Raw genomic sequence first — 26,657 nt, forward strand, 5'->3', positions numbered from 1 at the left:
ATGGATGTTGACGGTTTCAGTAAGTTCATTTTCATCATCATTTTTTATTCTATTTCTACGAGAAGTTTCAGTGTGTTTCTTCCTGCTTTTTATGAGGATTTTTATTTTATTTTGTTTCTGCTAAAAGTTTCAGTAATTATAGTTCTGCTTGGTAAAAAATATTTCCTATTTTATATCCGGTAAAATCTTCAGTATGTTTCTCTCGCCTTTCTATGTGAACTACAGAACTCTAATAATAGTTCCAGTATGTGGCTTTCTGCTTTTCAAAAAATGTTCTGTCTATTTTTTTTTTTTTAATCTTTCATTTTTTCTGCTGTTTCAAAATTACATGTACATTTAAAGTTAAAGTACCAATGATTGTCACACACATACTAGGTGTGGCGAAATTATTCCCTGCATTTGACCCATCACCCTTGATCACCCCCTGGGAAGTGAGGGGAGCAGTGCGCAGCAGCAGTGCCGCGCCCGGGAATCATTTATGGTGATTTAACCCCCAATTCCAACCCTTGATGCTGAGTGCCAAGCAGGGAGGTAATGGGTCCCATTTTTATAGTCTTTGGAATGACTCGGCCGGGGTCTGAAGTCACGACCTACCGATCTCAGGGTGGACACTCTAACCCAGGGGTCGGGAACCTTTTTGGCTGAGAGAGCCAAGAATCCAAATATTTTAAAATGTATTTCCGTAAGAGCCATATCATTTTTTTTTTAAACACTGAACACAACTAAACGCGTGCATTTTTAAGTAAGACCACCATTACTAGAGTATAATAGGTCTCGTATTCTTTGTAATAACGTTGATATTCTGAAAGTAACTGTGGAGGAGCGTGGCCTGCGGGCCTGCAGCGAAGCGGGGTGTGCTAAGGCCGGCCTCGAAATCAGCGACAGGTGCGTAGATGGCCCACTTGGGGCTTGTTATCTAATCACCAGTCGCTCTGTTATAAGCAGCAGCCGGGAGGAGAGACAGGGTCGGAGCTGGAGCCAGAGCGCGAGCGAGAACGTTTTGAGAAAAAGACAATTGCTGGAAAGCAACTGAGAGACTTATTGAAAAATAAAAAAATATCGTAACCCTGAAACAGACTTTCATGTCGGTGCCTGGTGGTCTGAAGAACCCTCAGGAGGGCAAGCCCTATAATAAATAAATCATGCAATTTCTTGAACAAGTGCGGTAGAAAAAGGATGGATGGATTCAAATGCATGACCATGTTTAACATTTTTAACGTTATTTTTAACATTTTGATTACAAGTGGAATTAATCATTACTTATCGTGTTAAGCAGTGTCAGCTCAGATTTATCCGAGAGCCAGATGCAGTCATCAAAAGAGCCACATCTGGCTCTAGAGCCATAGGTTCCCTACCACTGGTCTAACCCATGGGTATCAAACTCTGGCCAGTGTAATTTCATTTGGCCCTTGAGGCAATATCAAATTAGGATTAGAGCTGGCCCGCCGGAATTATACAGGGGCGGTGCCGCTATAACAACGCATTTGCCAACCCTCACGATTTACCCGAGAGACTCCCGAATTTCACTGCCCCTTCCGAAAATCTCCCGGGGCAACAATTCTTCCGAATTTCTCCCAATTTCCACCCGGACAACAATATTGGGGGCGTGCCTCAAAGGCACTGCCTTTAGCGTCCTCTACAACCTGTGGTCACGTCTGCATTTCCGCCATACAAACAACGTGCCGGCCCAGTCACATAATATCTGCGGCTTTAACACACACGAATGAATGCAAGGCATACTTGGTCAACAGCCATACAGGCCACACTGAGGGTGGCCGTATAAACGACTTTAACACTGTTACAAATATGCGCCACACTGTGAAGCCACACCAAACAAGAATGGCAAACACATTTAGGGAGAACATCTGCACCGTAACACACTTAATACCCAGAACCCCATGCAGCACTAACTCTTCCTGAACGCCACAATGTACACCCCCGCTACCACCAAACCCGGCACCCCAATTTTTATTTAAATTTTATTTCATATGCCATTGATATTTTTTAATTATTATTGATAGGTTGATTGGCAACACTAAATTGGCCCTAGTGTGTGTATGTGAGTGTGAATGTTGTCTGTCTATCTGTGTTGGCCCTGCGATGAGGTGGCGACTTGTCCAGGGTGTACACCTGCCTTCCACCCGAATGCAGCTGAGGTTGGCTCCAGCGACCCCAGAAGGGACAAGCGGTAGAAAATGGATGGATGGATAATTCTAAACTCGACTCGGCATGTCACTATAAAGTTATATAAGCCTTGCTTGTTCAATATTCAATACAAAACTTGTTTGGATCCCTCTTAAAAGGTTCATTTGTTCAGCCTTGGCCCGCGGCTTTGTTCCGTTTGAAATTTTGGCCCACTCTGTATTTGAGTTTGACACCCCTGCTCTTACTAATAGGCCATTTGATTGCTGGCTTGTTTTTAGTTTCAGGTCTTGAGGGCTTGGATCAGATTGGTCCGTCCGTCTACCGCGTGGCCATGAAACTTCAAAGTCTACAGAACATCTGTCACAGTTTGTTGCTTTGTATTTGACTTTTGGTGTTTTGTCTGTGTGTTGATTATTTTTTACTGATTGTCCTTGCAGTGGATGTTGTTTTGCTTCAACACATCACAGCAGCACTCAACTTGGGGAGCACACCTATGCGGGAGTGCATGCTCAGCAAGCAGGAAGTAACTCAGAACCTAAAGAGGATGTTCTGCAACACGTCGGTGGAATTGTCGAGTCATGTGATGCTGGAGGCGTCTGAGCAGATATGCAGTTTGATGTTCAGGATGTTTGACAGGTGGAAAGAGATGTTATACTCTATAGTCAAACAAACTGTCATCATGCATTACGTCACACAAAATCTAGGACTTTTGGTGTGAAGTAAAACTGCATGGTTGTACTTCACATGGTGGTTGGTCACAAAATGCATCTATCTTACAATTATCAAATAACAAACATTTAAAATGTTCAATTTATTGTACAAATACATCCATGTATACTTAAACATATTATTACAATATTATCCATTCATCCATTGATTTTCTACCGCTTATTTACCTATAATTGCTTAATGTGAGACATTAAGCACGGATTTGTTCTTTCGTGGATGCGTCGGGCAAGAACTTAGCGTAAGGTAAGCAACAAAGTATTTATTTAACTTATAAAACAGGCTAGAACAACAAAACTGGTGCTAGGCAGATAAAGCAAACAAATGGCGCTAGCATGGGAGCTAGGGAAACGAACAGATACACTACACTTGGCACGGAGGCACAAAAATAGAAAACAAAAACAACTAGCATGAGAGCTAGGAATAATACAGAATGGCGTAAAAGCTAGTGAGTAGAAACATAGAAGTCGTCACTTGTTGCGTGAAAGCAAACTAGGATCCGAGAATTAACTAACAAAAGGGGCAGTCTGAAATACCGCAGTAATCAGTAGCAAACAGGTGTGCGTGGCAAGCAAGGGGCAGGTGAACTAAAAAGCTGCCATGGTGACAGAACAAAACAGGAACTAAGGACTCAGATGACAGAGAGTGATACAAAAATGGAACAAAACAACAATATGGTAAGTAATTAATAATTCCACTGGTAATCACAGTGTTAAAAATAACGTTGAAATTATAAAACATTCTCATGCATTTTAGTCCAACCATCTGTTTTCTACCGCACCTGTCCAAGATGTCGCATTAATGGTAAGAAGTATTATATTTATTATTGGTTAATTTTAGAATAACAACGTTATTAAAAAGAATAAGAGTCTTATTATACTCCCCAAAAAAATTGGTCTTACTTAAAAATGCACGCATTTAGTTGTATTCAGTGTTAAAAAAAAATATTAGATGGGTCTCACGGAAATACATTTTGAAATATTCGGCTTTCATGGCTTATTCAGGTTTATTCAGGTGTACTGGAGAGGAGGCTACGCCGGATAGTCGAACCTCGGATTCAGGAGGAACAGTGTGGTTTTCGTCCTGGTCGTGGAACTGTGGACCAGCTCTATACTCTCCGGAGGGTTCTTGAGGCTGCATGGGAGTTTGCCCAACCAGTCTACATGTGCTTCGTGGACTTGGAGAAGGCATTCGACCGTGTCCCTCGGGAAGTCCTGTGGGGAGTGCTCAGAGAGTATGGGGTACCGGACTGTCTTATTGTGGCAGTCCGCTCCCTGTATGATCAGTGTCAGAGCTTGGTCCGCATTGCTGGCAGTAAGTCGGACACGTTTCCAGTGAGGGTTGGACTCCGCCAAGGCTGTCCTTTGTCACCGATTCTGTTCATAACTTTTATGGACAGAATTTCTAGGCGCAGTCAAGGCGTTGAGGGGTTCCGGTTTGGTGACCGCGGGATTAGGTCTCTGCTTTTTGCAGATGATGTGTTCCTGATGGCTTCATCTGACCGGGATCTTCAGCTCTCACTGGATCGGTTCGCAGCCGAGTGTGAAGCGACCGGAATGAGAATCAGCACCTCCAAGCCCGGAAAAGGGTGGAATGCCATCTCCGGGTTGGGGAGGAGACCCTGCCCCAAGTGGAGGAGTTCAAGTACCTAGGAGTCTTGTTCACGAGTGAGGGAAGTGTGGATCGTGAGATCGACAGGCGGATCGGTGCGGCGTCTTCAGTAATGCGGACGTTGTACCGATCTGTTGTGGTGAAGAAGGAGCTGAGCCGGAAGGCAAAGCTCTCAATTTACCGGTCGATCTACGTTCCCATCCTCACCTATGGTCATGAGCTTTGGGTCATGACCGAAAGGATAAGATCACGGGTACAAGCGGCCGAAATGAGTTTCCTCCGCCGGGTGGCGGGGCTCTCCCTTAGAGATAGGGTGAGAAGCTCTGCCATCCGGGAGGGACTCAAAGTAAAGCTGCTGCTCCTCCACATCGAGAGGAGCCAGATGAGGTGGTTCGGGCATCTGGTCAGGATGCCACCCGTACGCCTCCCTAGGGAGGTGTTTAGGGCACGTCCAACCGGTAGGAGGCCACGGGGAAGACCCAGGACACGTTGGGAAGACTATGTCTCCCGGCTGGCCTGGGAACGCCTCGGGATCCCCCGGGAAGAGCTAGACGAAGTGGCTGGGGAGAGGGAAGTCTGGGTTTCCCTGCTTAGGCTGTTGCCCCCGCGACCCGACCTCGGATAAGCGGAAGAAGATGGATGGATGGCTTTCATGGCTCTCTCAGCCAAAAAGGTTCCCGACCCCTATCTGTGTTGGCGCATTATGACGCTTTGCTGGCATCGTGGTGTGGTTGCGTTCTCTCGTGGGTGCAGCGGAGATGGAACACAGCGTGAAGGTAGGAATGATGATTTATTTATAACTACAAAACCAGATTAGGAACAAAAACACTTGCACGAAGGCACTACAAACAAAACCAACAGAAAGCGCTAGCATGAGTTAGGAACAAACAACAGAATAACGTGGAAGCTAAAGTATACAAAAGTAATTACCACAATGCGGGAAGAGCGATGTCACCTGTTGCATGGAAGCAAATAAGAGTCCGAGAGCGAATGGCAAACAGAGGCAGTCTTAAATAAGGAGATAATCACAAATCAGGTGCACGTGACAAACAGAAGGCAGGTGACACTAAATGGGTAACTATGACAACGGAACAAAACAGGAAGTGCCACCAGGAACTAAGGACGTCAAATAACAGGATGTGATATACAAACGGAACAAAAACAGAACATGACATGATCCAAGTCGTGGATCATGACACTTGTCCAGGGTGTACCCCGCCTTCCGCCCGATTGTAGCTGACATTACAATATTAATGAACATGATAATTGTGCATATATTGATAAAGTATTATTTATTCATCAATCAATAATGCAACTTTACAAGCATGTATGTCTACTGCCTGTACTTGCTTAAATTGTACTTGTGTGTTTTAGGAATGAGTCGGGTCAGATTGCAACACTTTCTCTTTACGTTGCTCTCCTCTGTTTATCGGCTGAAACTCTGCTGCTGAAATACAGAGGTGAAAAAGTGTTGAAATATTTATAATGAAATGTGCATCATTGAATTGTTTGGTTCCACGTTGTGTGTGCAGGTTTGGTGTGCGCAGCAACAAATGATTCTGGGTCCATCAGCAGGTCTTCGCTCAGAGCGGTATTGGAGGATGTGAGCCAGGTACAAAGTAACTAAGTACTAAGTGAAGGTGAATGTACTTTTATTTATGTGAGTGTTATACTGCCTGTGAGGTTCCTGCAGTAGTCCAGGAGGAAGGCATGTTTGGTGACGTTGATGAGGCGATCAAGTCGTGTTTTCATGGGGTGAGCAAACAATGATAACCTTTTTCTATTTCCACATTCTTTTATTTTTAATAGCAGGACTTAAAGGCCTACTGAAACCCACTACTACCCACCACGCAGTCTGATAGTTTATATATCAATGATGAAATATTAACATTGCAACACATGCCGATACGGCCTTTTTAGTTTACTAAATTACAATTTTAAATTTCCCAGGAGTTTCGTCTTGAAAACGTGTACGTGTGAGGTCACGGGCTGTTATGAATATGAGCGCTGCGCAGGGGCGTCGACAGACATATTTCACTGGGGCACGTGCCCCACTGTTGATCTGCAGTGCCCCAGTACAAATTTCACCAATTAAAAAAAAAACGCTTCAGAGTTTTAAGTCTACATAACATAGACAACAGCGCACATACTACTTAGTATGGTAATTGATTGCTACTGTATTCACTCCACATAACAATGAGCACATGGCTAATTAATATGGTAATTTATTCGCGTGTGGATGAGACTTCAGTTGAGAGAGAGGATGAGAATCACTGCATGAGGTAGGTAACATTAGCCAACAACAATTTGTTAATTACATCATTTTGATTTAGATTCGACTCAAACTGTAACTCCTAGATGGATTTAAGATAGTTATTCGCCCGCAGCAGGAATGAGAGATGTAAGTGAAGTCCTAGCTAGCTAGGCAACATCGTTGTCTTAAGTTGATGCTAAGTTAGCTAACGTTATTCCTTGTATCAAGACAAACATATTCATTTGCTGTACGAGCTGTCGGGGGAATTTCCAATCCACATGAAACATAATGTTGGTTATTGTCTGCTGGTTCTGCATCAATGATGATTTGGAGTAAGCATGTGTGAGTTGAGTGCTTCTCAAATGGTTTATCTTCAGGAAGAACATTTTTTTTTCCATATCATCAAGTCGTGAGCCAAATTTTAAAATCATTCAAGTTTATTTCACAGAAAAATAGCACAGTAGAATTGTCTTGTTAATCGGTGTGACTTTGACTAAAATAATCTTGTTTTGTCACCAGAAAAATGGCTACGGCTAAAGCATCTGGTTTTGTTTCCAGAAAAAATAGTAACATTTCTGTATTTGTTTTCAGAAAGATGGCTGAAAATATCGGGTTTTGTTGCCCCATTTAGATTTTTAAAAAATATATTTCCATGTCTGTCCTGAGTCCTCCTCCAACTTGTTAGTCGGTTTGCCTTTTGCTAAAATACTCACTAATAGTCACTAGAAAAATGGCTAAAAATATCTGGTTTTGTTGCCACAATTTGATTTTTTTCTCCCTAAACTTTTTTTTTTTCCATGCACACATCTGAGTGCGACTCACTGAAAATGACACACAATCCACTTTTATGTCACGACCCAGCAGTTGGGGACCACTGGTCAACTGTATAACAGTTACTGTAATATTTCCATGTCTGTCCAGAGTGATTGACCACTTTGCAAAAATGAAAACGAGACGTTACAGTTTACTTCTCAGAGAATGATTCCCTGAACAGACACACAACAGTTGTTCATTTATTCTACTACTGTGGCTTTATTGTTTTGTGTATATTCTATAGTTTTGTGTATCTGAAATAGGATTAGCCACATTGCCATAAATGGAAATTATATAACATAAAAGAACCCTGAGATGTTGGGGTGCTTTATTTTTTGTTTTACTTTTGTAGATCTTAAATTTGCAGATGATTACTGCAATATGTATTTAAAAAAGAATGATTGCTCTTCCTTTTTGCTTTTACCAGTAGCAATTTAGAAGTCTGGAGTAAAAAAGTGCACAAGTAGGTCAAATGCATTAGTTAATTTCAGGTGGTTAATCAAAGATCCATACAACATAATCTGATATGATTTCATAGTTTAAAGCACTATTTATTCATATTTCATGATAAATAAGTGCTAAAAAATGTTTTTGCTTGCGCGCTTTGCACGCTCACATGAATTATTTGTGCCCCAGTACAGTATTAGGTCTAGTGACGCCCCTGGCGCTGCGCGCACACACACAGCTAAAAGTCGTCTGCTTTAACGGCATAATTACACAGTATTTTGGACATCTGTGTTGCTGAATCTTTTGCAATTTGTTCAATTAATATTGGAGATGTCAAAGTGGGAAGACGGAGTTGGGAAGCTTTAGCCTTTAGCCCAGGGGTGCCCACACTTTTTCTGCAGGCGAGCTACTTTTCAATTGACCAACTCGAGGGGATCTACCTCATTTATATATATCATTTATATTTATTTATTTATGAAAGAGACATTTTTGTAAACAAGTTAAATGTGTTTAATGATAATACAAGCATGTGTAACACATATAGATGTCTTTCTTTCACGAAGACAAGAATATAAGTTGGTGTATTACCTAATTCTGATGACTTGCATTGATTGGAATCAGACAGTAATGATGATAACGCCCACATTTTCAAATGGAGGAGAAAAAAAGTTGTCCTTTCTGTACAACACCACATGAAAATGGTTGGTTTTTGGCATCTAATTCATCCAGCTTCCATACACTTTACAAGAAAAACATTGGCGGCAAATTCCGTAGCTTGCTTGATTGACATTCACGGCACCCGAGGGTCTTGTGAGATGACGCTGGCTGCTGCCAGTTCATTATTATGAAAAAATGACAGAGAGGAAGGCGAGAAACACTTTTTATTTCAACAGACTTTCGCGCCGTCCCTTCCGTCAAAACTCTAAAGGCCGAATGCACATTTCCTATCTTCACAATAAAAGCCCTGCTTCATGCTGCCTGCGCTAACAAAATAAGAGTCTCGGAAAGCCGGCGTGCACAAGTGATGTGCACGCCAGCTTTCTGAGGGATCGCTTGTGCACGCCAGTTTTCCGAGACTCTGTATTTAGTTAGCGCAGGCAGCATGAAGCAGGGCTCAGATAGGAAATGGGCAGTCGGCCTTTAGAGTTTTGACGGAAGGTACGGCGCGAGAGTCTGTTGAAATAAAAAGTGTTTCTCGCCTTCCTCTCGGTCATATTTTCATAATAATGATCTTGCAGCAGCCAGTGTCATCTCACAAGACCCTCCGGTACCGTGAATGTCATTTAAGTGATGTCTTGGTGAAGATTGATGATCACAAATTTTTAGGTCTAATTTTTTTAAAAGCCTGGCTCGAGATCGACTGACACACCCCCAGCGATCGACTGGTAGCTCGCGATCGACGTAATGGGCACCCCTGCTTTAGCCACACAAACACACGGTGATTCCTTGTTTAAAATTCTCGGAGGTGAAACTTTACTATGGATCAGAGCGGACATGGATCCCGACCACATGTGAACAAGCAGGTTTCGGTGAGATAATGGTGGTTAAAATGTCAGCTGAGCTTGTGACGCCCGTACAGCTGCCGTCGACTTCCCCTGAAACACTGCGCGTCAACACCCGGCCGTGGACGTACACTTCCGACTATCAGGTACTGTTAAACTCACTAAAACACTAGCAACACAATAGAAAGATAAGGGATTTCCCAGAATTATCCTAGTAAATGTCTCTAAAAACATATGAATCCGTCTCAATGCAACGCGATTGCAATCGTTTTTGTTTTTTTTAGATAGATTTTTTTTTCTTTCTAGTCCATCGCTATCAATATCCTTAAACACAAATCTTTCATCCTCGCTCAAATTAATGGGGAAATTGTCGTTTTCTCGGTCTGAATAGCTGTTTTTGTTGGAGGCTCCCATTAAAATCAATGTGAATATGTGAGGAGCCATCAACGTGACGTCATCGTCTGCGACTTCCGGTAGAGGCAGGGCTTTTCTCAAGTTGCAAACTTTATCGTGGATGTTCTCTACTAAATCCTTTCAGCAAAAATATGGCAATATCACGAAATGATCAAGTATGACACATAGAATGGACCTGCTATCCCCGTTTAAATAAGAAAATCTCATTTCAGTAGGCCTTTAAAGTAATCCAACATAGACATTCTGAGAAGTTATATATACCTTTATCCACTTTCTCTTAGAAGAGTAGGTAACAAAATAGAATTTTTCATATTCAAACCTTTATCAATCAATCAATGTTTATTTATATATCCCTAAATCACAAGTGTCTCAAAGGGCTGCACAAACTACATAAAAATATAAATGTTTTGCTCTTTTTTTATTTTCACTTTGGTTATGTTGGAGTTTTCTTTTTCAATTGTATTTTCACAATATGCTGTGAAACAACCATCAGTATGGATTTAAAATTAAAATATACAGTGGGGCAAAAAAGTATTTAGTCAGCCACCGATTGTGCAAGTTCTCCCACTTAAAATGATGACAGAGGTCTGTAATTTTCATCATAGGTACACTTCAACTGTGAGAGACAGAATGTGAAAAAAAAATCCGGGAATTTACATTGTAGGAATTTAAAGATTTTATTTGTAAATTATGGTGGAAAATAAGTATTTGGTCAACCATTCAAAGCTCTCACTGATTGAAGGAGGTTTTGGCTCAAAATCTCATGATACATGGCCCCATTCATTCTTTCCTTAACACGGATCAATCTTCCTGTCCCCTTAGCAGAAAAACAGCCCCAAAGCATGATGTTTCCACCCCCATGCTTCACAGTAGGTGTGGTGTTCTTGGGATGCAACTCAGTATTCTTCTTCCTCCAAACACGACGAGTTGAGTTTATACCAAAAACTTCTATATTGGTTTCATCTGACCACATGACATTCTCCCAATCCTCTGCTGTATCATCCATGTATCTATTTTGGTATAAACTCAACTTGTCGTGTTTGGAGGAAGAAGAATACTGAAGAATACATCTCAAGATATCTAGCAACAGAGGGAAGGGAGTGCGGGGTTATGGAGGAAGGGTGCAGCTCTCAGGCGCTGACCAACCTTTCATCACCCCTATGAGATTTGTGAGTATGCTAGTTCGTTAAAAAAAATAATAAAAATAAAATAAAAAAACACTCAATCTGGTCTTCGGGAGCTGCAGTGACACTGTTCTTGGATAAGCGTAATGACACTTGGATTACCGTGATACAAGTATATCACCAAATCATTATCCCAATACCTCCAAAAAGCTGACAACCTTGACTTTCACAAATATAATCCAAAAAGGCCTCTACAGTTGTTTGAGTTCCGGGAAGTACAATGGACCATGCACATAGTGAATCGCTATACACTTTTAATATATATTTCATATTCCTTTGGAACCACTTAGATGACAGCTATAACTGTCACAGTCTAATTTACAGTGGAACAGAGGAACCCAAGGATGCAGATGGAATTGAGAGTAATTAGTTCTTTACTTCACAAAATGGTAAGTAAATCACAACAATATTCCAAAACTTGAATGTTACAAAAGGCGTGATAAAAAGAACTAAAGCTAAACTAAAAACTAACTAAAACTAGGGTCAAAGTTGCAAGAGGTGCAAACTACTGGATGGCACAGGAAATAGTCTAGAACAGGGGTCACCAACCTTTTTGAAACCAAGAGCTACTTATTGGGTACTGATTAATGCGAAGGGCTACCAGTTTGATACACACTTAAATAAATTGCCAGAAATAGCCAATTTGCTCAATTTACCTTTAATAAATAAATCTATATATATATATATATTAAAAAAAATGGGTATATCAGCCTGTCATTCCGTCGTCATTTTTTTTCCTTTTATGTAGAGAATAAATGATGAAAAAAACACTTAATTGAACGGTTTAAGAGGAGAAAACACACAAAAAAATGAAAATAAAATTTTGAAACATAGTTTATCTTCAATTTCGACTCTTTAAAATTCAAAATTCAACCAAAAAAAAAAGGAGAAAAACTAGCTAATTCGAATTGTTTTGAAAAAATTAAAAAAAAAGAATTTATGGAACATCATTAGTAATTTTTCCTGATTAAGATCAATTTTAGAATTTTGATGACATCTTTTAAATCTGTTAAAATCCAATCTGCACTTTGTTAGAATACATAACAAATTGGACCAAGCTATATTTCTAAGAAAGACGAATCACTATTTCTTCTATATTTCCCAGAACAAAAATTTTAAAAGAAATTCAAAAAGACTTTGAAATAAGATTTACATTTGATTCTACAGATTTTCTAGATTTGCCAGAATATTTTTTGGGAATTTTAATCACAATAAGTTTGAAGAAATATTTCACAAATATTTTTTGTCGAAAAAACAGAAGCTAAAATGAAGAATTAAATTAAAATGTATTTACTATTCTTTACAATAATAAAAAAAAATACTTCAACATTGATTTAAATTGTCAGGAAAGAAGAAGAAGGAATTTAAAAGGTAGAAAAGGTATGTGTTTAAAAATCATAAAATAATTTTAAGGTTGTATTTTTTTCTCTAAAATTGTCTTTTTGAAAGTTATAAGAAGCAAAGTAAAAAAAATAAATAAATTTATTCAAACAAGTGAAGACCAAGTCTTTAAAATATTTTCTTGGATTTTCAAATTCTGTTTGAGTTTTGTCTCTCTTAAAATTAAAAATGTCGAGCAAAGCGAGACCAGCTGCTAGTAAATAGATACAATTTAAAAAATAGAGGCAGCTCACTGGTAAGCGCTGCTATTTGAGCTATTTTTAGAACAGGCCAGCGGGCTACTCATCTGGTCCTTATGGGCTACTTGGTGCCCGCGGGCACCGTGTTAGTGACCCCTGGTCTAGAAGGTATTGGGCAAAAATACAAGGGGTCTAGGAGTCTTTAGTCAACGGACTGGAATTGCCGAGTGCCATCCAGTTATAGAGGTGCTGCTTAAATAGTGTCGGGATGATTGGACACAGCTGTGCACGTCTCACAACTCCGCCCACAGGGAAACACAGGAACTCTAGGAAGAAGACAAACAATAAGAACCAGGTCTGCTGCACCAACAATTGCAAACTGAACACAAACCACAAGATGGCAGCAGGCGGTGACAATAACCCTACATTGCTCTTTTATAATGCTCTACTATGAGCTAATGCAACAAAATTCCATTCTTATCTGTACTGTAAAGTTCAAATTTGAATGACAATAAAAGGAAGTCTAAGTCAAAGTTGTTGCTGGATGAATGATTGTTACAAATACACCTGAACAGGTGCTGACCCACACCGTAAGAAGGGAACACGTGTCTTCATGGCTGCAGAGTGAGCCTCATCTGTTACTATGGTTACCTGTCCTGTTTCGTCTCTCCGTGAGTCAGAAGGTTGTTCACAACGTCCGCTGTCACATTTGCAAGACATTTCCCATCAGCGGACTCAGGTGAGTGGCGTTGTCCTATCAGAAGAAGCAGAGCAGTGTGAAGACAGAGCATGTGTGTGTGTGTGTGTGTGTGTGTGTGTGTGTGTGTGTTCAGGTATCGCTGCATGAGGTGTGTCAACTTCCATCTGTGTCAGAGCTGCTTCCTGTCTGAGCGACACACACGCAAACACAAGAGTCACCACCCAGTCACTGAGTTCTGTACACAGGTGAGACTCATACTTGCCAACCGTCAGACCTCCGATTTCGGAAGGTGGGGGATGGGGGGTGGTTAAGAGGCGAAGGGTGTATATTTACAGCCAATTCACCAACTCGAGTATTTCATATATATTTCATATATAGGCGCCAGCGCCCCCCGCGACCCCGAAAGGGAATAAGCGGTAGAAAATGGATGGATGGATGGATATATATGTATGAAATACTTAACTTTCAGTGAATTCTAGCTATATATATGTATTTTATTGTATATATAAATTAAATAAATATCTGAATTTCAGACGGCACCTATCAAATACACAGTAATAAAAACAGTTGTTTTTACTAACTGTACTGTGCTTGCTGGTTACTAAAAAAAACAAAAAAAACACTTACCTTTCACTATTTGAGTAACGTCACTTCTGAGTTTCCAGAAGACGGCGCCAGTATGTGCTTTGTTTGCCCTGCCGTCTCTCGCTGTCAGCTCTGTTCGTGTTTGTGTTGTTTGCGTCTATTTCCGTCTCTGTCAGCTCACTGCTTGTGTATGACCGCCAAAAACTGTTGGCTCTTCGCCCCTCTCCCACTGATATGATCAACTTTGACGTTGGTTTTTCGACGTCCCAGTCAGCTTTTTCACCTGGCCGGATTCCTGCCTTCCTTTCCCGCTTCGTGGCTCCTCTGCCCCGCCACCTGCGGGCTGTGTGTCGGGCCCCACCTGGATTAGCTGCGCCCTTGGACGTGCTGGCCCCCGCCAGGTTCGGTCTTGTAAACACAAGATCTTTGACAAACAAAACATTTATCCTGAAGGATTCCTTCACTTCCCGCGGACTTGACTTCCTCTGTGTGACGGACACATGGCTGAGAGCCGGTGACTCCGCCCCTCTTAATGAACTTATGCCTCCGGAGTGTTCCTACTTTAACTCTCCGCGGTCGTCCGGTCGAAAAGGAGGAAGATTAACAGTCGTTTTTAAAAATGACTTTAAATGCCGTCAGATCCGCCTGCAATCCTCCTTTTTAAGATTCGAACTGTGCATGTTTGAGCTGGGGGGGGGGCGTGGCCTCCAGCTCCTGCTGAATTTCGGGAGAAAATTTCTTCCGGGAGGTTTTGGGAGAGACGTTGAATTCCGGGAGTCTCCCGGAAAATCCGGGAGGGTCGGCGAGTATGGGTGAGACGGACTTGAAGTGGGGAAAAAAAAAATCTGATTTTAATACAAACTCTCTTCCTGTTAGCCCACCTGGCAAGAGTCTCTTTCCTACATGGCACGCTGTGCTGGTCACTTCCTGTCACCACGGCGATTTAGTCAAAGAGGAACTGACAGGAGCAGAGGCCTGCAGGGGAATCAACGCAGGTGAGACATCTTTCATCACGTCAATTTGACGGTAAAAGCTTACAATCACATGTCCCAGTCATCTGCCCCCACACTGGACCAACACCACGGAAGAATGTAAGAGTAGAACCTCCAACGATTCCTCAGTGCATCCTCACTCCTCTTCATCAATATCACTGCAGACTGAAGACATGCTGATAGAACAGGTGACCTATGACCCCCCCATCCACCCCCAAATACAGTTAGTCCATATTACAAATAAGTATTTGATCCTTGACCAATTGTTGATTTACAAAGTGTACGCTTATAAAGATGTCAACAATATATAATTTTATGGTACATTGATTGTAACACAGAAACATAATGAAAATAACAGTACACACAGTAAAGTTTAGGGATGCACCGAAATTAAAATTCCTGACTAAAACCGCAAATGAGAAAACCAAGGTTTCAAAGTCAAAAACACAGAAAAACATTACTATGCCAATTATTATAACCATTGCATATATGGCTATGACTGTGTACTGACCTCAATAAAATCAAGGTTTTGTAATAAAAATTTTTGTTAAAAAAACGGAAAAAAACATTAAACTATGAAAATATTTGCTTACCACTGGTGTTACAACAATATTGAATACAAGTAATACTGTACAGGTCAAATACTAAATTGCGCCTGACGAAGTCGAGGTGCTGGTGGGTGTTTTCCTTTTATGTGCACTTCACATGATGTAGGGCAGTGGTTCTCAACCTTTTTTCAGTGATGTACCGCATGTGAAAAAATTTTTAATTCAAGTACCCCCTAATCAGAGCAAATCATTTTTGGTTGAAAAAAAAGAAATAAAGGTGTAAAATATAGCACTATGTCATTAGTTTCTGATTTATTAAATTGTACAACAGTGCAAAATATTGCTCATTTGTAGTGGTCTTTTTTGAACTATTTGGAAAAAAAGATTAAAAAAATAACGACAAACTAGTTGAAAAATAAACAAGTGATTCAGTTATAAATAAAGATTTCTAAAGATAGAAGTAATCATCAACTTAAAGTGCCCTCTTTGGGGATTGTAATAGAGATCCATTTGGATTCATTAACTTAATTCTAAATATTTCTTCACAAAAAAATAAATCTTTAACATCAATATTTATGGAACATGTCCACAAAAAAATCTAGCTGTCAACAATAAATATATTTATAAAGGATTTTTGAATTCTTGCTATTTTTAGAATATTTTTGAAAAATCTGGCATACCCCTTGGCATACCTTCAAGTACCCCCAGGGTTATGCGTACCTCCATTTGAGAACCACTGATGTAGGACCCTATGAAACCATTTTTGTTTTTTCAAAATCTTGTTTTTCCCCCAAAGTCTGTTTCTTTCATTAATGTTTTTGTATTCTGTTTTTTACTTCTAACATCTATTTTGTGTTTTACACAACAAAAAAACTCGATTAAATCGTCTGTTAAATAAAGGCAAAAATATTTACATTTTTGGTGCAATACAGACCAGATGTTGCGCACAGCTCTGTTATTGTGAAGGCTGGAAGTGCGCTGCTATTGTTAAGGAGGCTTGACCCCTGAATAAGTAGATGACTTGAGTTTTTTTTTTTAAAGTAAAAACAAATTTCCTCTCAAGTTACGGCTGTTATCCTGCAAAGAACTACAAGTACAGTAACTAGAAGTAGCACAACTACAAGACCACCACATTGCTGACGCGAGCCAATGTGGCAGTTTAAAGGCCTACTGAAATGAGATTTTCTTATTTAAAGGGGGGATAGCAGGTCCATTCTATGTGTCATACATATTGCCATAATTTTGCTGAAAAGATTTAGTAGAGAACATCGACGATAAATTTTGCAACTTTAGGTCGCTAATAAAAAAAACCTTGCCTGTACTGGAAGTAGTACACGATGTGCGCGTGACGTCACTGGTTGTAGAGCTCCTCACATCCTCACATTATTTATAATCATAGCCACCAGCAGCAAGAGCGATTCGGACCGAGAAAGCGACAATTTCCCCATTAATTTGAGCGAGGATGAAAGATTTTGTGGATGAGGAAATTTAGAGTGAAGCACTAGAAAAAATAAATAAATAAAAAAGGCGACGGCAGTGGGAGCGATTCAGATGTTATTAGACACATTTACTAGGATAAATCTGGAAAATCCCTTATCTGCTTATTGTGTTACTAGTGTTTTAGTGAGATTATATGGTCATACCTGAAAGTCGGAGGGGTGTGGTGACCGCCAATGTCTCTGATGGAAGCCATGGAGGAGCCAAGAAAGTCACAGCTGTCTCTTTGACAGCTCTGCTGCAGGAGGACGCAAGCCCCGCTCATGTCTCCGGTAAGAGCCGACTTAATATCACAATTTTCTCACCAAAACCTGCCGGTTGACATGTGGTAGAGAAACATGTCCGCTTGACCGCTTTGTTCCATATTAAAGCTTCACAACAAACAAAGAAACACCGGTTTTTTTTTGGTTGCTAAAGGCAGCTACAATCCACCGCTTTCCACCAACAGCATTCTTCTTTATAGTCTCCATTATTAATTGAACAAATTGCGAAAGATTCAGCAACACAGATGTCCAAAATACTGTGTAGTTATGCGATTAAAGAAGACGACTTTTAGCCGTGAGTGGTGCTGGGATAATATGTCCGCTCCAACCAATAACGTCACATAATTAACTACAAAGCCCACCGCCATTTGTGCGTACCTTTGCCAGTTTGAACATATCTTCCACATGTGCTAAAACAGTGCTAATAGATCAGCTATTAAGTTTGCATGTCTTTTAATACATGCAAACCTTTACTAGATTAGGCTCGGAGTACATACAGTAAGTGTGTTCACACAGTGAAGTATGTTAGATTTCAGTTCTTGGATTTTTAACTCAAAACACTTGGGACGGCGTGGCGCAGTGGAAGAGTGGCCGTGCGCAACCCGAGGGTCCCTGGTTCAAATCCCACCTAGTACCAACCTCGTCACGTCCGTTGTGTCCTGAGCAAAACACTTCACCCTTGCTCCTGATGGGTGCTGGTTGGCGCCTTGCATGGCAGCTCCCTCCATCAGTGTGTGAACGGGTGAATGTGGAAGTAGTGTCAAAGCGCTTTGAGTACCTTGAAGGTAGAAAAGCGCTATACAAGTACAACCCATTTAAAAGGGTGAGTACTGAGCAGTATGCACTGATGGAGACGACTACTCTCAATAGTTGCCATCTTAACTACTTAGCATAAGGAGAAAGACTAACATAAGCGTCATCATTCCGCGACGTTTTCAACAGGATACCTCGCGGGAAATTTAAAATTGCAATTTAGTAAACTAAAAAGGCCGTATTGGCATGTGTTGCAATGTTAATATTTCATCATTAATATATAAACTATCAGACTGCGTGGTCGGTAGTAGGCCTTTAAATTAACTCACTGTTGCTGTTTGTAACTCATTTTTTTACAAGACTGCTTACATCAGACTAAAGAACACAAAGTCATTTCCGGGCCAAAACGCCTAAACCCATCACAAATCACACAATCGAACATACAGTCCAACTGTATGACGGACATGTCCGCCAAAATGTTACAATAAAGATAGCTTAAAAATCGTGCATTGTTCATGAAGTTGCAAACGTAAACTTAGTCAATTAGCAGAGATCAAATACTTATTTTCCCAGTGTACTTGTGGCGCTCAGATGTTTCATGTTCCAACCAGTCGGAGGTGTCCACTTTGCTGGCTGAAGTCCGAGACCTCAACAGAGACAAGAGGTGAGAAAACCAGCACCAATCAGAAGCCAGAATATAGTAAGTCATCATCAGGTGGTTTTTTGTATTGGTTACTTGTTGAAGGCTGTTAGAAGAGGAGATGAAGGTGTGGCGTCTCGCTGTTCAATCAGAACACAGTGTGCTGGAAGAAAGGTGCACGGAGATGGAGATCACCATGGAAGCAGTCCGAGAACACAATTGCCATCTGCAGGTGATGCTCACTCACGTAAACTCATTGGCGGTGTCTTAAATGGGAATACTCGCGTCAGGACACTTCAATAAGTGTACCGTGTACACTGTGTACTTTTTCCTGAGTGTGTAGTACTCTCCCAAATCCATGACTGTACGAGCATCCTTACCACTACTTACTAATTCTACGTGTTGCTACTCATTGGCAATTTTTTCAAGTTAGTCTTTCCCCTTACGCTAAGTAGCTAAGATGGCAACTATTGAGAGTAGTCGTCTCCATCAGTGCATACTGCTCAGTACTCACACTTTTGTTTTGAGTTTAACATCTAAGTACTCAAAATCTAACATACTTAACTGTGTGAACACACTTACTGTATGTACTCCGAGCCTAATCTAGTAAAGATTTGCATGTATTAAAACACATGCAAACTTAATAGCTGATCTATTAGCACTGTTTTAGCACATGTGGAAGATATGTTCAAACCGGCAAAGGTACGCACAAATGGCAGTGGGCTTTGTAGTTAATTAAAAGGGTGCTATTGACAATGGAGAGACACAATCTTTCATGCCTGTGTCAACATATTTGGACTGTCAGAAATAAAAATAGTATCCATCTATGTGTTTATTGCAGGCCTGGGCAATTATTTTGACTCTGGGGCCAAATGTTGAGAAAAAAATGTGTCTGGGGGCCAGTATATCTGATTTTTCGGAACACTAATACAAAACCTCACAATAATGTCTAGTTGAAAGCTAAAAACGTTATGACCCAACAGATTTTTTATTTTTTTTTACTGAATGAAACACACAGACTGTAGATGAAAATAAACAATGTGGGATTTACAATATTAACTATGAAGGATAAAACACTGAATATTGACAACATATGAACTTCACACCCCCTCTTGATTGACATATCTTAAAATGAAGCAAAACACAACGAAAATGCAACAAACAGCGAAATATGAACGCGAAGGGTAAAAAAAAAAAAACTACAATCTGATACATCTGATGTATCACAAAGCTTCAAAAGTTTTTGGTAAAAATCTCTTTTCGCGTCTGTCCCTGACACCAGCATTTCAGGCTGGCCGCTCTGGAAACACTCTGCGGAAACGCTCCCCCCCACACTACTCGGTGCCTCGTCTGAATTGCTGTCACTTACATTATTACCATAGTAACTAATTAGATGACCATAGTAACTAATTTGATGACAATAGTAACTAATTAAATTACCATAGCAACTAATTAGATTACCATAGCAACTAATTACATTACCATAGTAACTAGTATATCTTACAAAAGTGCAGATTCCAACCATTAAAATATTTTGTATAGTTGAAGACTTACGGTCATTAGAAGACATCATAATGGCAGCTACACTTTCCATTTTATACATCTATAAAAATGATTTGAAAATCTTAACGCGCTGCATGTGGCCCCCGGGCTTTAATTTGCCCAGGTCCATCCATCCATCTTCTACCGCTTATCCGTGATCGGGGCGCGGGGGCAGCAGCCTAAGCAGGGAAACCCAGACTTCCCTCTTCCCAGCCACTTCGTCTAGCTCTTCCCGGGGGATCCCGAGGCGTTCCCAGGCCAGCCGGGAGACATACTCTTCCCAACGTGTCCTGGGTCTTCCCCGTGGCCTCCTACCGGTTGGACGTGCCCTAAACACCTCCCTATGGAGGCGTTCGGGTGGCATCCTGACCAGATGCCCGAACCACCTCATCTGGCTCCTCTCGATGTGGAGGAGCAGCTGCTTTACTTTGAGTTCCTCCCGGATGGCAGAGCTTCTCACCCTATCTCTAAGGGAGAGCCTAGCCACACGGCGGAGGAAACTCAGTTCGGCCGCTTGTATTCGTGATCTTATCCTTTCGGTCATGACCCAAAGCTCATGACCATAGGTGAGGATGGGAACGTAGATCGACCGGTAAATTGAGAGCTTTGCCTTCCGGCTCAGCTCCTTCTTCATTACAACGGATCGGTACAACGTCCGCATTACTGAAGACGCCGCACCGATCCGCCTGTCGATCTCACGCTCCATTCTTCCCTCACTCGTGAACAAAACTCCTAGGTACTTGAACTCCTCCACTTGGGGCAGGGTCTCCTCCCCAAACCCGAAGATGGCATTCAACCCTTTTCCGGTAAAAATAGTAGTCATCTCTGTATAACAATCCAATTTTTGAGCTGTTGAATGACTCGCACTCTTTTTGGAATTTCACAATTTATGTGTAAGAGAAGAAGGTCTGTCTTTTTATTCATTCTTATTTGTAATATACGGCAAGTACAAGGCGGCTAATGGGAGTCATGTATTGCGCCAATAAACCCTCTAAGTATTAGTGATACAGTGGAACAGAGTTCGTAAATCTAATTGTTCGAATAGAGAGGCAAATACCTGTATAGCAGGGGTGTCAAACTCATGTTAGCTCAGGGGCCGAGTGGAGAAAAATGTATTCCCACGCGGGCCGGACGGGGAAAATCACGGTATAATAATTTTAAAATATAACTACGACAACTTGAAGTTGTTTTCTTTGTTTTACTTTGGCCCAAAATAGAACAATCACATTCTGAAAATTTAAATACCACAAATAATCCTCTTGACAAAACACTTGAAGTTTCAGAAAATTCTGAAGAAAATATTGGTGTGGTTTTAAAATCACCATGAAGAACACATTGAACTTAGACCTAATCGCAGTGTGTCTACAAAGCAATTAAACTTAAGTCCAACTTTAAGTCAAAGCCCATTGAGAATTGAACAAAAACTTGGTATTACACTAGTGCGTCTCATCCGTGGCTCCCTAGTGCAATAACAACACCGGAAATGTGTCCCGTGGAAAACCGTCCGACCGGAACTCTCTAATAACTCTCAAAAGGTGAGTGCCCCTAAGAAAGAGCATTGAAGCTTAGGGAAGGCTATGCGGAACAAAACTAAAACTGAACTACAAATTAAACAAAACCAGAATGCTGGACGACAGCAAAGACTTACTGCGGAGCAAAGACGGCGTCCACAAAGTACATCCGTACATGACAATCAACAATGTCCCCACAAAGAAGGATAATCCATCCATTTTCTACCGGGGTTACGGGGGGCCTTGGAGCCTATCTCAGCTACAATAGAGCGGAAGGCGGCGTACACCCTGGACAAGTCGCCACCTCATCACAGGGTAAAAACAACTGAAATATTCTTGATTGCTAAAACAAAGTAGATGCGGGAAATATCGCTCAAAGGAAGACATGAAACCGCTACAGGAAAATACCCCAAAAAAATAGAAGCACAAGACAAGAAGTAAAACACTACACACAGGAAAACTGCAGAAAATACAAAATAAGTTAGTGCGTGATGTGACACGTGGTGACAGTACACCTACTTTGAGACAAGAGCTATAGTGATGCATGCTTGGTTATTCTTTAAAGTTATATCCAACAATTGTGACGACGACTTTTTACTGTCAACTGAGTTTCATTTTTTAGTGATTTCTGCTGGTGGTGGGCCTCTGGGTTTTTCCAACGCAAAAAATGTGCCTTGGCTCAAAAAAGGTTGAAAAACACTGTAGTAGAAGATTGTGATCATAAACCGAGAAGCTGGTCAACTTTAAAATTTAACTTATACCCAGAGATCGCAAGAAAGAGATGAAAAGACGCTTGTTTGCACCCACCTTTCCAAACCAGGTGTGAACATCCCATCAGAGCAGACATTGTACATAAGTGATTATTTTAGCCCATTCTCCTTATATTCATACTCAAAAATATAAAGTTCCGGATCATAATCTGTCCCAATGTAGTCAATGTTGGCTCTCATAAAGTCTCCCATGGTTAGTTGTTGGTGTTGTGCAAGAAAATAGCGAACATTTTGATGCATCTGTGAAATTAATGTGCTGCCGTATACTTAAAATGACATACGTAAATATTTAATGTGCAATACAATGTGCCTGCTACTACATTACAAATATATACTTAAAGTTTGTATATAGTACATTGATGGAGGTTTTTGAAGCGCTTTACAGGCGGAATAGGCGTGATGATGTAATGACTCCCATTATCTCCATTGTTAGCATTTATTTATGAGTTTGGATACACTAAAAAAAGGACAATGTGTGCTTATCTCACATAAGGATTGTGAAAGATAGGCAACATTCCACAATAAGTGGAATGTTGTTGACATGACGGAGGTTTATCTTTATTTTTTTTAAATGCATTGCAAATATTAAATAAACGTAAATAAACACACATATGAGCCAATGGGAGCTCCACTATTCCGCTCATAAAATACGATAAATAAAAATTCAAATAGCACCAACAATACTCAATTTATATTTCGGGACTTGAATATTAACCAATTACTAGTGATATTATTTTTACGATTGGGTCGCATCTTACTGCAGGGTTTGTTCTCCCAAGATGCAGATGGACCACTCCGGACAAGGCGTGCAGGTAGTAACATCATTTAATCTTCGTCAATCAAACACGTACCAAAAACAGAAAACAAGCAAAAGGAAAACGTGCTGATCGCACGGGAAGCTGAGATAACCACTTAGCGCAGGAATCATAAACTAGGAGCCAAAAAATACCAACGTAACCTGTTGCATGCAGCAAACAATGAAGCCAGGCAGAGTGTGGCAAGCAATGCGAATAAATAGCTCTCTGGTTAGTGGTCGACAGTAGGTGAGCGTGCCGACCACTAACCGGAGGCAGGTGAACTCAATTGATCCCCATGGAAACCAAAAACTGTGACATTCTCGTCGGTCGGGTGGGGTATGTTCTCCCGGAATCCAGAACGGATGGCTCGGGACGACAGCGTGAGGTAGGACATGATTGTTTAAAAAAGACAAAACAAACAAAAGAAAAATGTCCCGATCGCACGGGAAGCTAAGGCAACTTAGCACAGGAAACACAGGAGTAGGACACAGGAACATGGCACGTAACAGCTGCGTATAGCAAATAATGAAGCCACGCAGGCAGGCTTAAATAGAGTCTCTAATGAACAACAGGTGAACGTAAAAGGCAGGCGAAAATCATAAGTTTCCATGGTGACTAAACAAACCCACCGGTGCACAAACAAGAACAAAAGGCGTCTAGAACTAACAGAAATTAACTAAACAAAACATGACTCTGATCACGGATCATGACAAAAACAAACCCAGAGGTGAAAAAAACAGGAACTAAGGGAGTCCAAAACTAACAGAACATAACAAAACATGATCTGGGCCACGGATCATCACAACTATTAGAAATGCTAACGCAGACAAACTATTTAGAGCACTGTGATCACTTCCCGGTGTCCCTATGTCTAAAACATTGACTGATAATCTGCTTCCTTGTTTCCTTGCTCCCTGTAAATTTATTCCAGATGATAAATCATGCATCTCACCTGCACAGAAGAAGTGTGAGTAGTTATTTCGACAAGTTGGGACACTTTGACAGCCATATAAGACCTGGAACTGGACACTAAAAGTGCGTGTGCGCTCATTGGCACATTTTCACTTTGGCCCTTGGAGGCAAAAGGTTAGGGCACGCCTGGTATATACTGTATCATTTCAGCGCACCATTTCAGTTAGTGCTGGCATCTCCCAGAATGCACCTTCCGTTGTACATTTTACTGAAGGCGCGCTTCTATAGCTGCATGTATCAAACACCACAGGTTGTTGGATGATGCGATGGATGTGGAGAAAAATGACTGTCTCCATGGTAGTAGTACACCAAACACCAAATGTAAATAGGGCGTCTGTATCACTTATTCACTAGGTCTCAATTGGGCACGGAGTCTTGGTAGATGATCCTCTACACACCCACTAATAGTACACACAATTTTATGGTTGGTCATGCTATTTAGAACTTGTTATTTGGGATCTTATTAGATCCGGCCCTAAGTGTACTAGTAAGTACGCAAGTAGAGCAACTAAGAACTAAGACACAGTCATGATTTTTGCCCTGTTTTAACAGGAAGCTCTCTTGGAGGGTTTGTGTGGCGGTACATCATTAGGAACCAATCATTTGTATTTTTCAGGCCCAGATCAAGAAGGAAGCCAATTATGTCCCACAGCAGGACAAGATGGAAACTATAGAAAAGATGTTGACTTCATCTGAAGCAGACAGGGGCACAGACACAGATCTGAAAAAGGAATTCCTATTGAAGACGGATAACCAGTGGAGTGAAAATGAAGAAACGATATCAACTAACCAGAAAATACCTTGGTCACATGACATCCACTATGAGGAGGCGGAGTCAGCAGGTGAACGCCTTCTTTGTCAATCAGTACAACAGGAGATCGCAAAGAACGTGGAGCCTTTGCAGGAGGACACGTGTATGGTTGAATGTGAATCATGTGATCCAGAAGAGCTGCTGCAGGAAACGGCTGACAGACTGAGAAGTTTCTTATGGCCATGCAGGAGGAAAGACAAACAGTCAGGTGAGAAACAAGGCTAGCTTATAAAAAAACTCCATCTTCAATCACAAGATGTTTTTCATTTCCTTTGACCAGGTGATGAGAAGGGGGCGGAGCTTATTGAGGCTGCAAACCTGGTTGGAGACTCGTTACGCTGCCTAGTGGACACAGTGAGACAAGTCCAGCCCCACACTATAGATTTTATGTTGAACTGATGTCTCTTTTGAAATATATTTATTACAAATCCCTTTTGAATGGTAACCCTGTTCAGAGTGGAGGGAATCTATCACACTTCAGCGAAAATTTTAGGAACTTAATGTTTCACAAGGAAGAAACTTTCAGGGGTGAAGTTCTTGTGCAGCAAAATGGGTTAAAGACATAATAGACATCGCACCATTGTCAATCCACTAATCTTTTGTCAACCCCCTTATCCATTTACGTATTGAATAAGTGTACAAACAAAAACCAGGCAATGCCTCAAAGTTGCGACCTACTAAGGGTGAACTGAATGTGGAAATGTGTGATGTCTCATGCCAACTTAATGGCTCATGAACACAAATTCTACATGCTATGGATGCTTCGGCAACACACAAAGGTGGTTGTTCAAGCTTTGCTGACATTTGATTTCAACATTGTAAAAGCTTGAAGATAAAATTCACTTTTTAACCAATGCATTTAATGTTTCATATTCATATTAGGGAAGACATCCTATGAATTTCTCTAGGTGATCATTTTGCCACATATTGCTGTCACAATATGTTCCTGTGACTCCCGCACAGGGCTTCACGGTGGCAGAGGGGTTAGTGCGTGGTTCAAATCCAGGCTCGGGATCTTTCTGTGTGGAGTTTGCATGTTCTCCCCGTGAATGCGTGGGTTCCCTCCGGGTACTCCGGCTTCCTCCCACCTCCAAAGACATGCACCTGGGGATAGGTTGATTGGCAACACTAAATTGGCCCTAGTGTGTGAATGTGAGTGTGAATGTTGTCTATCTGTGTTGGCCCTGCGATGAGGTGGCGACTTGTCCAGGGTGTACCCTGCCTTCCGCCCGATTTTAGCTGAGATAGGCGCCAGCACCCCCCGGATGGATGGATGGACTCCCGCACAACTTGGCCAGTTGGAAGGATATTAGCAGCAGCTTGTGGTTGCGGAACAATGGCACCAGAGACAGTGGAGGAATGGCTGACTTTGTTCCACGTGACTGCTACTGCAAGTGCCTCTCCTATGTTGCAATAATAAATCGCGTAGTCAAACAAGAGTCAAAGTCTTTCCTACCCTTTTTGATATGCTGTTGTATTTAAATTGAAAATATTTACATTTTTTTAACATGAAACATAGATCTTCTTCAATTTCTTCCTGATATAGTACCACATATTTATTACTTGTTCTTTTGTGTGGTTCTGATTCCACAGCATTCAA

At 41.1% G+C, this 26,657-nt stretch overlaps 2 protein-coding genes across 3 annotated transcripts in view; one reads left to right on the plus strand and one right to left on the minus strand.

Moving 5' to 3' along the window:
• dytn (dystrotelin) lies at window positions 1–26,522 on the plus strand. Its single transcript, XM_061904646.1, has 14 exons — window positions 1–13; window positions 2,430–2,510; window positions 2,583–2,781; window positions 5,857–5,942; window positions 6,015–6,094; window positions 6,166–6,237; window positions 13,252–13,415; window positions 13,510–13,621; window positions 14,838–14,956; window positions 15,015–15,141; window positions 18,626–18,678; window positions 18,760–18,901; window positions 24,863–25,265; window positions 25,338–26,522. Exons 1-14 carry the CDS (start codon window positions 1–3, stop codon window positions 25,454–25,456), a joined length of 1,770 nt encoding a protein of 589 aa, XP_061760630.1. The 3' UTR covers window positions 25,457–26,522.
• Window positions 18,314–26,657, minus strand: part of zdbf2 (zinc finger, DBF-type containing 2) — a 33,275-nt gene continuing 24,931 nt past the window's right edge. Inside the window, exons 10-11 of one of the 2 annotated variants that reach the window (XR_009807276.1) lie at window positions 18,751–18,817; window positions 18,314–18,661 (exon numbers count right to left, since the gene is read on the minus strand). The gene's annotated coding sequence lies outside the window, so the exon portion shown is untranslated. Of the gene's footprint in view, window positions 18,662–18,750; window positions 18,818–26,336; window positions 26,461–26,657 lie in introns of those variants that run through there. The other variant, XR_009807277.1, reaches the window with a different exon arrangement.

The sequence above is a fragment of the Nerophis ophidion genome, linkage group LG06 (assembly GCF_033978795.1).
Source record: "Nerophis ophidion isolate RoL-2023_Sa linkage group LG06, RoL_Noph_v1.0, whole genome shotgun sequence".
NCBI lineage: Eukaryota > Metazoa > Chordata > Actinopteri > Syngnathiformes > Syngnathidae > Nerophis > Nerophis ophidion.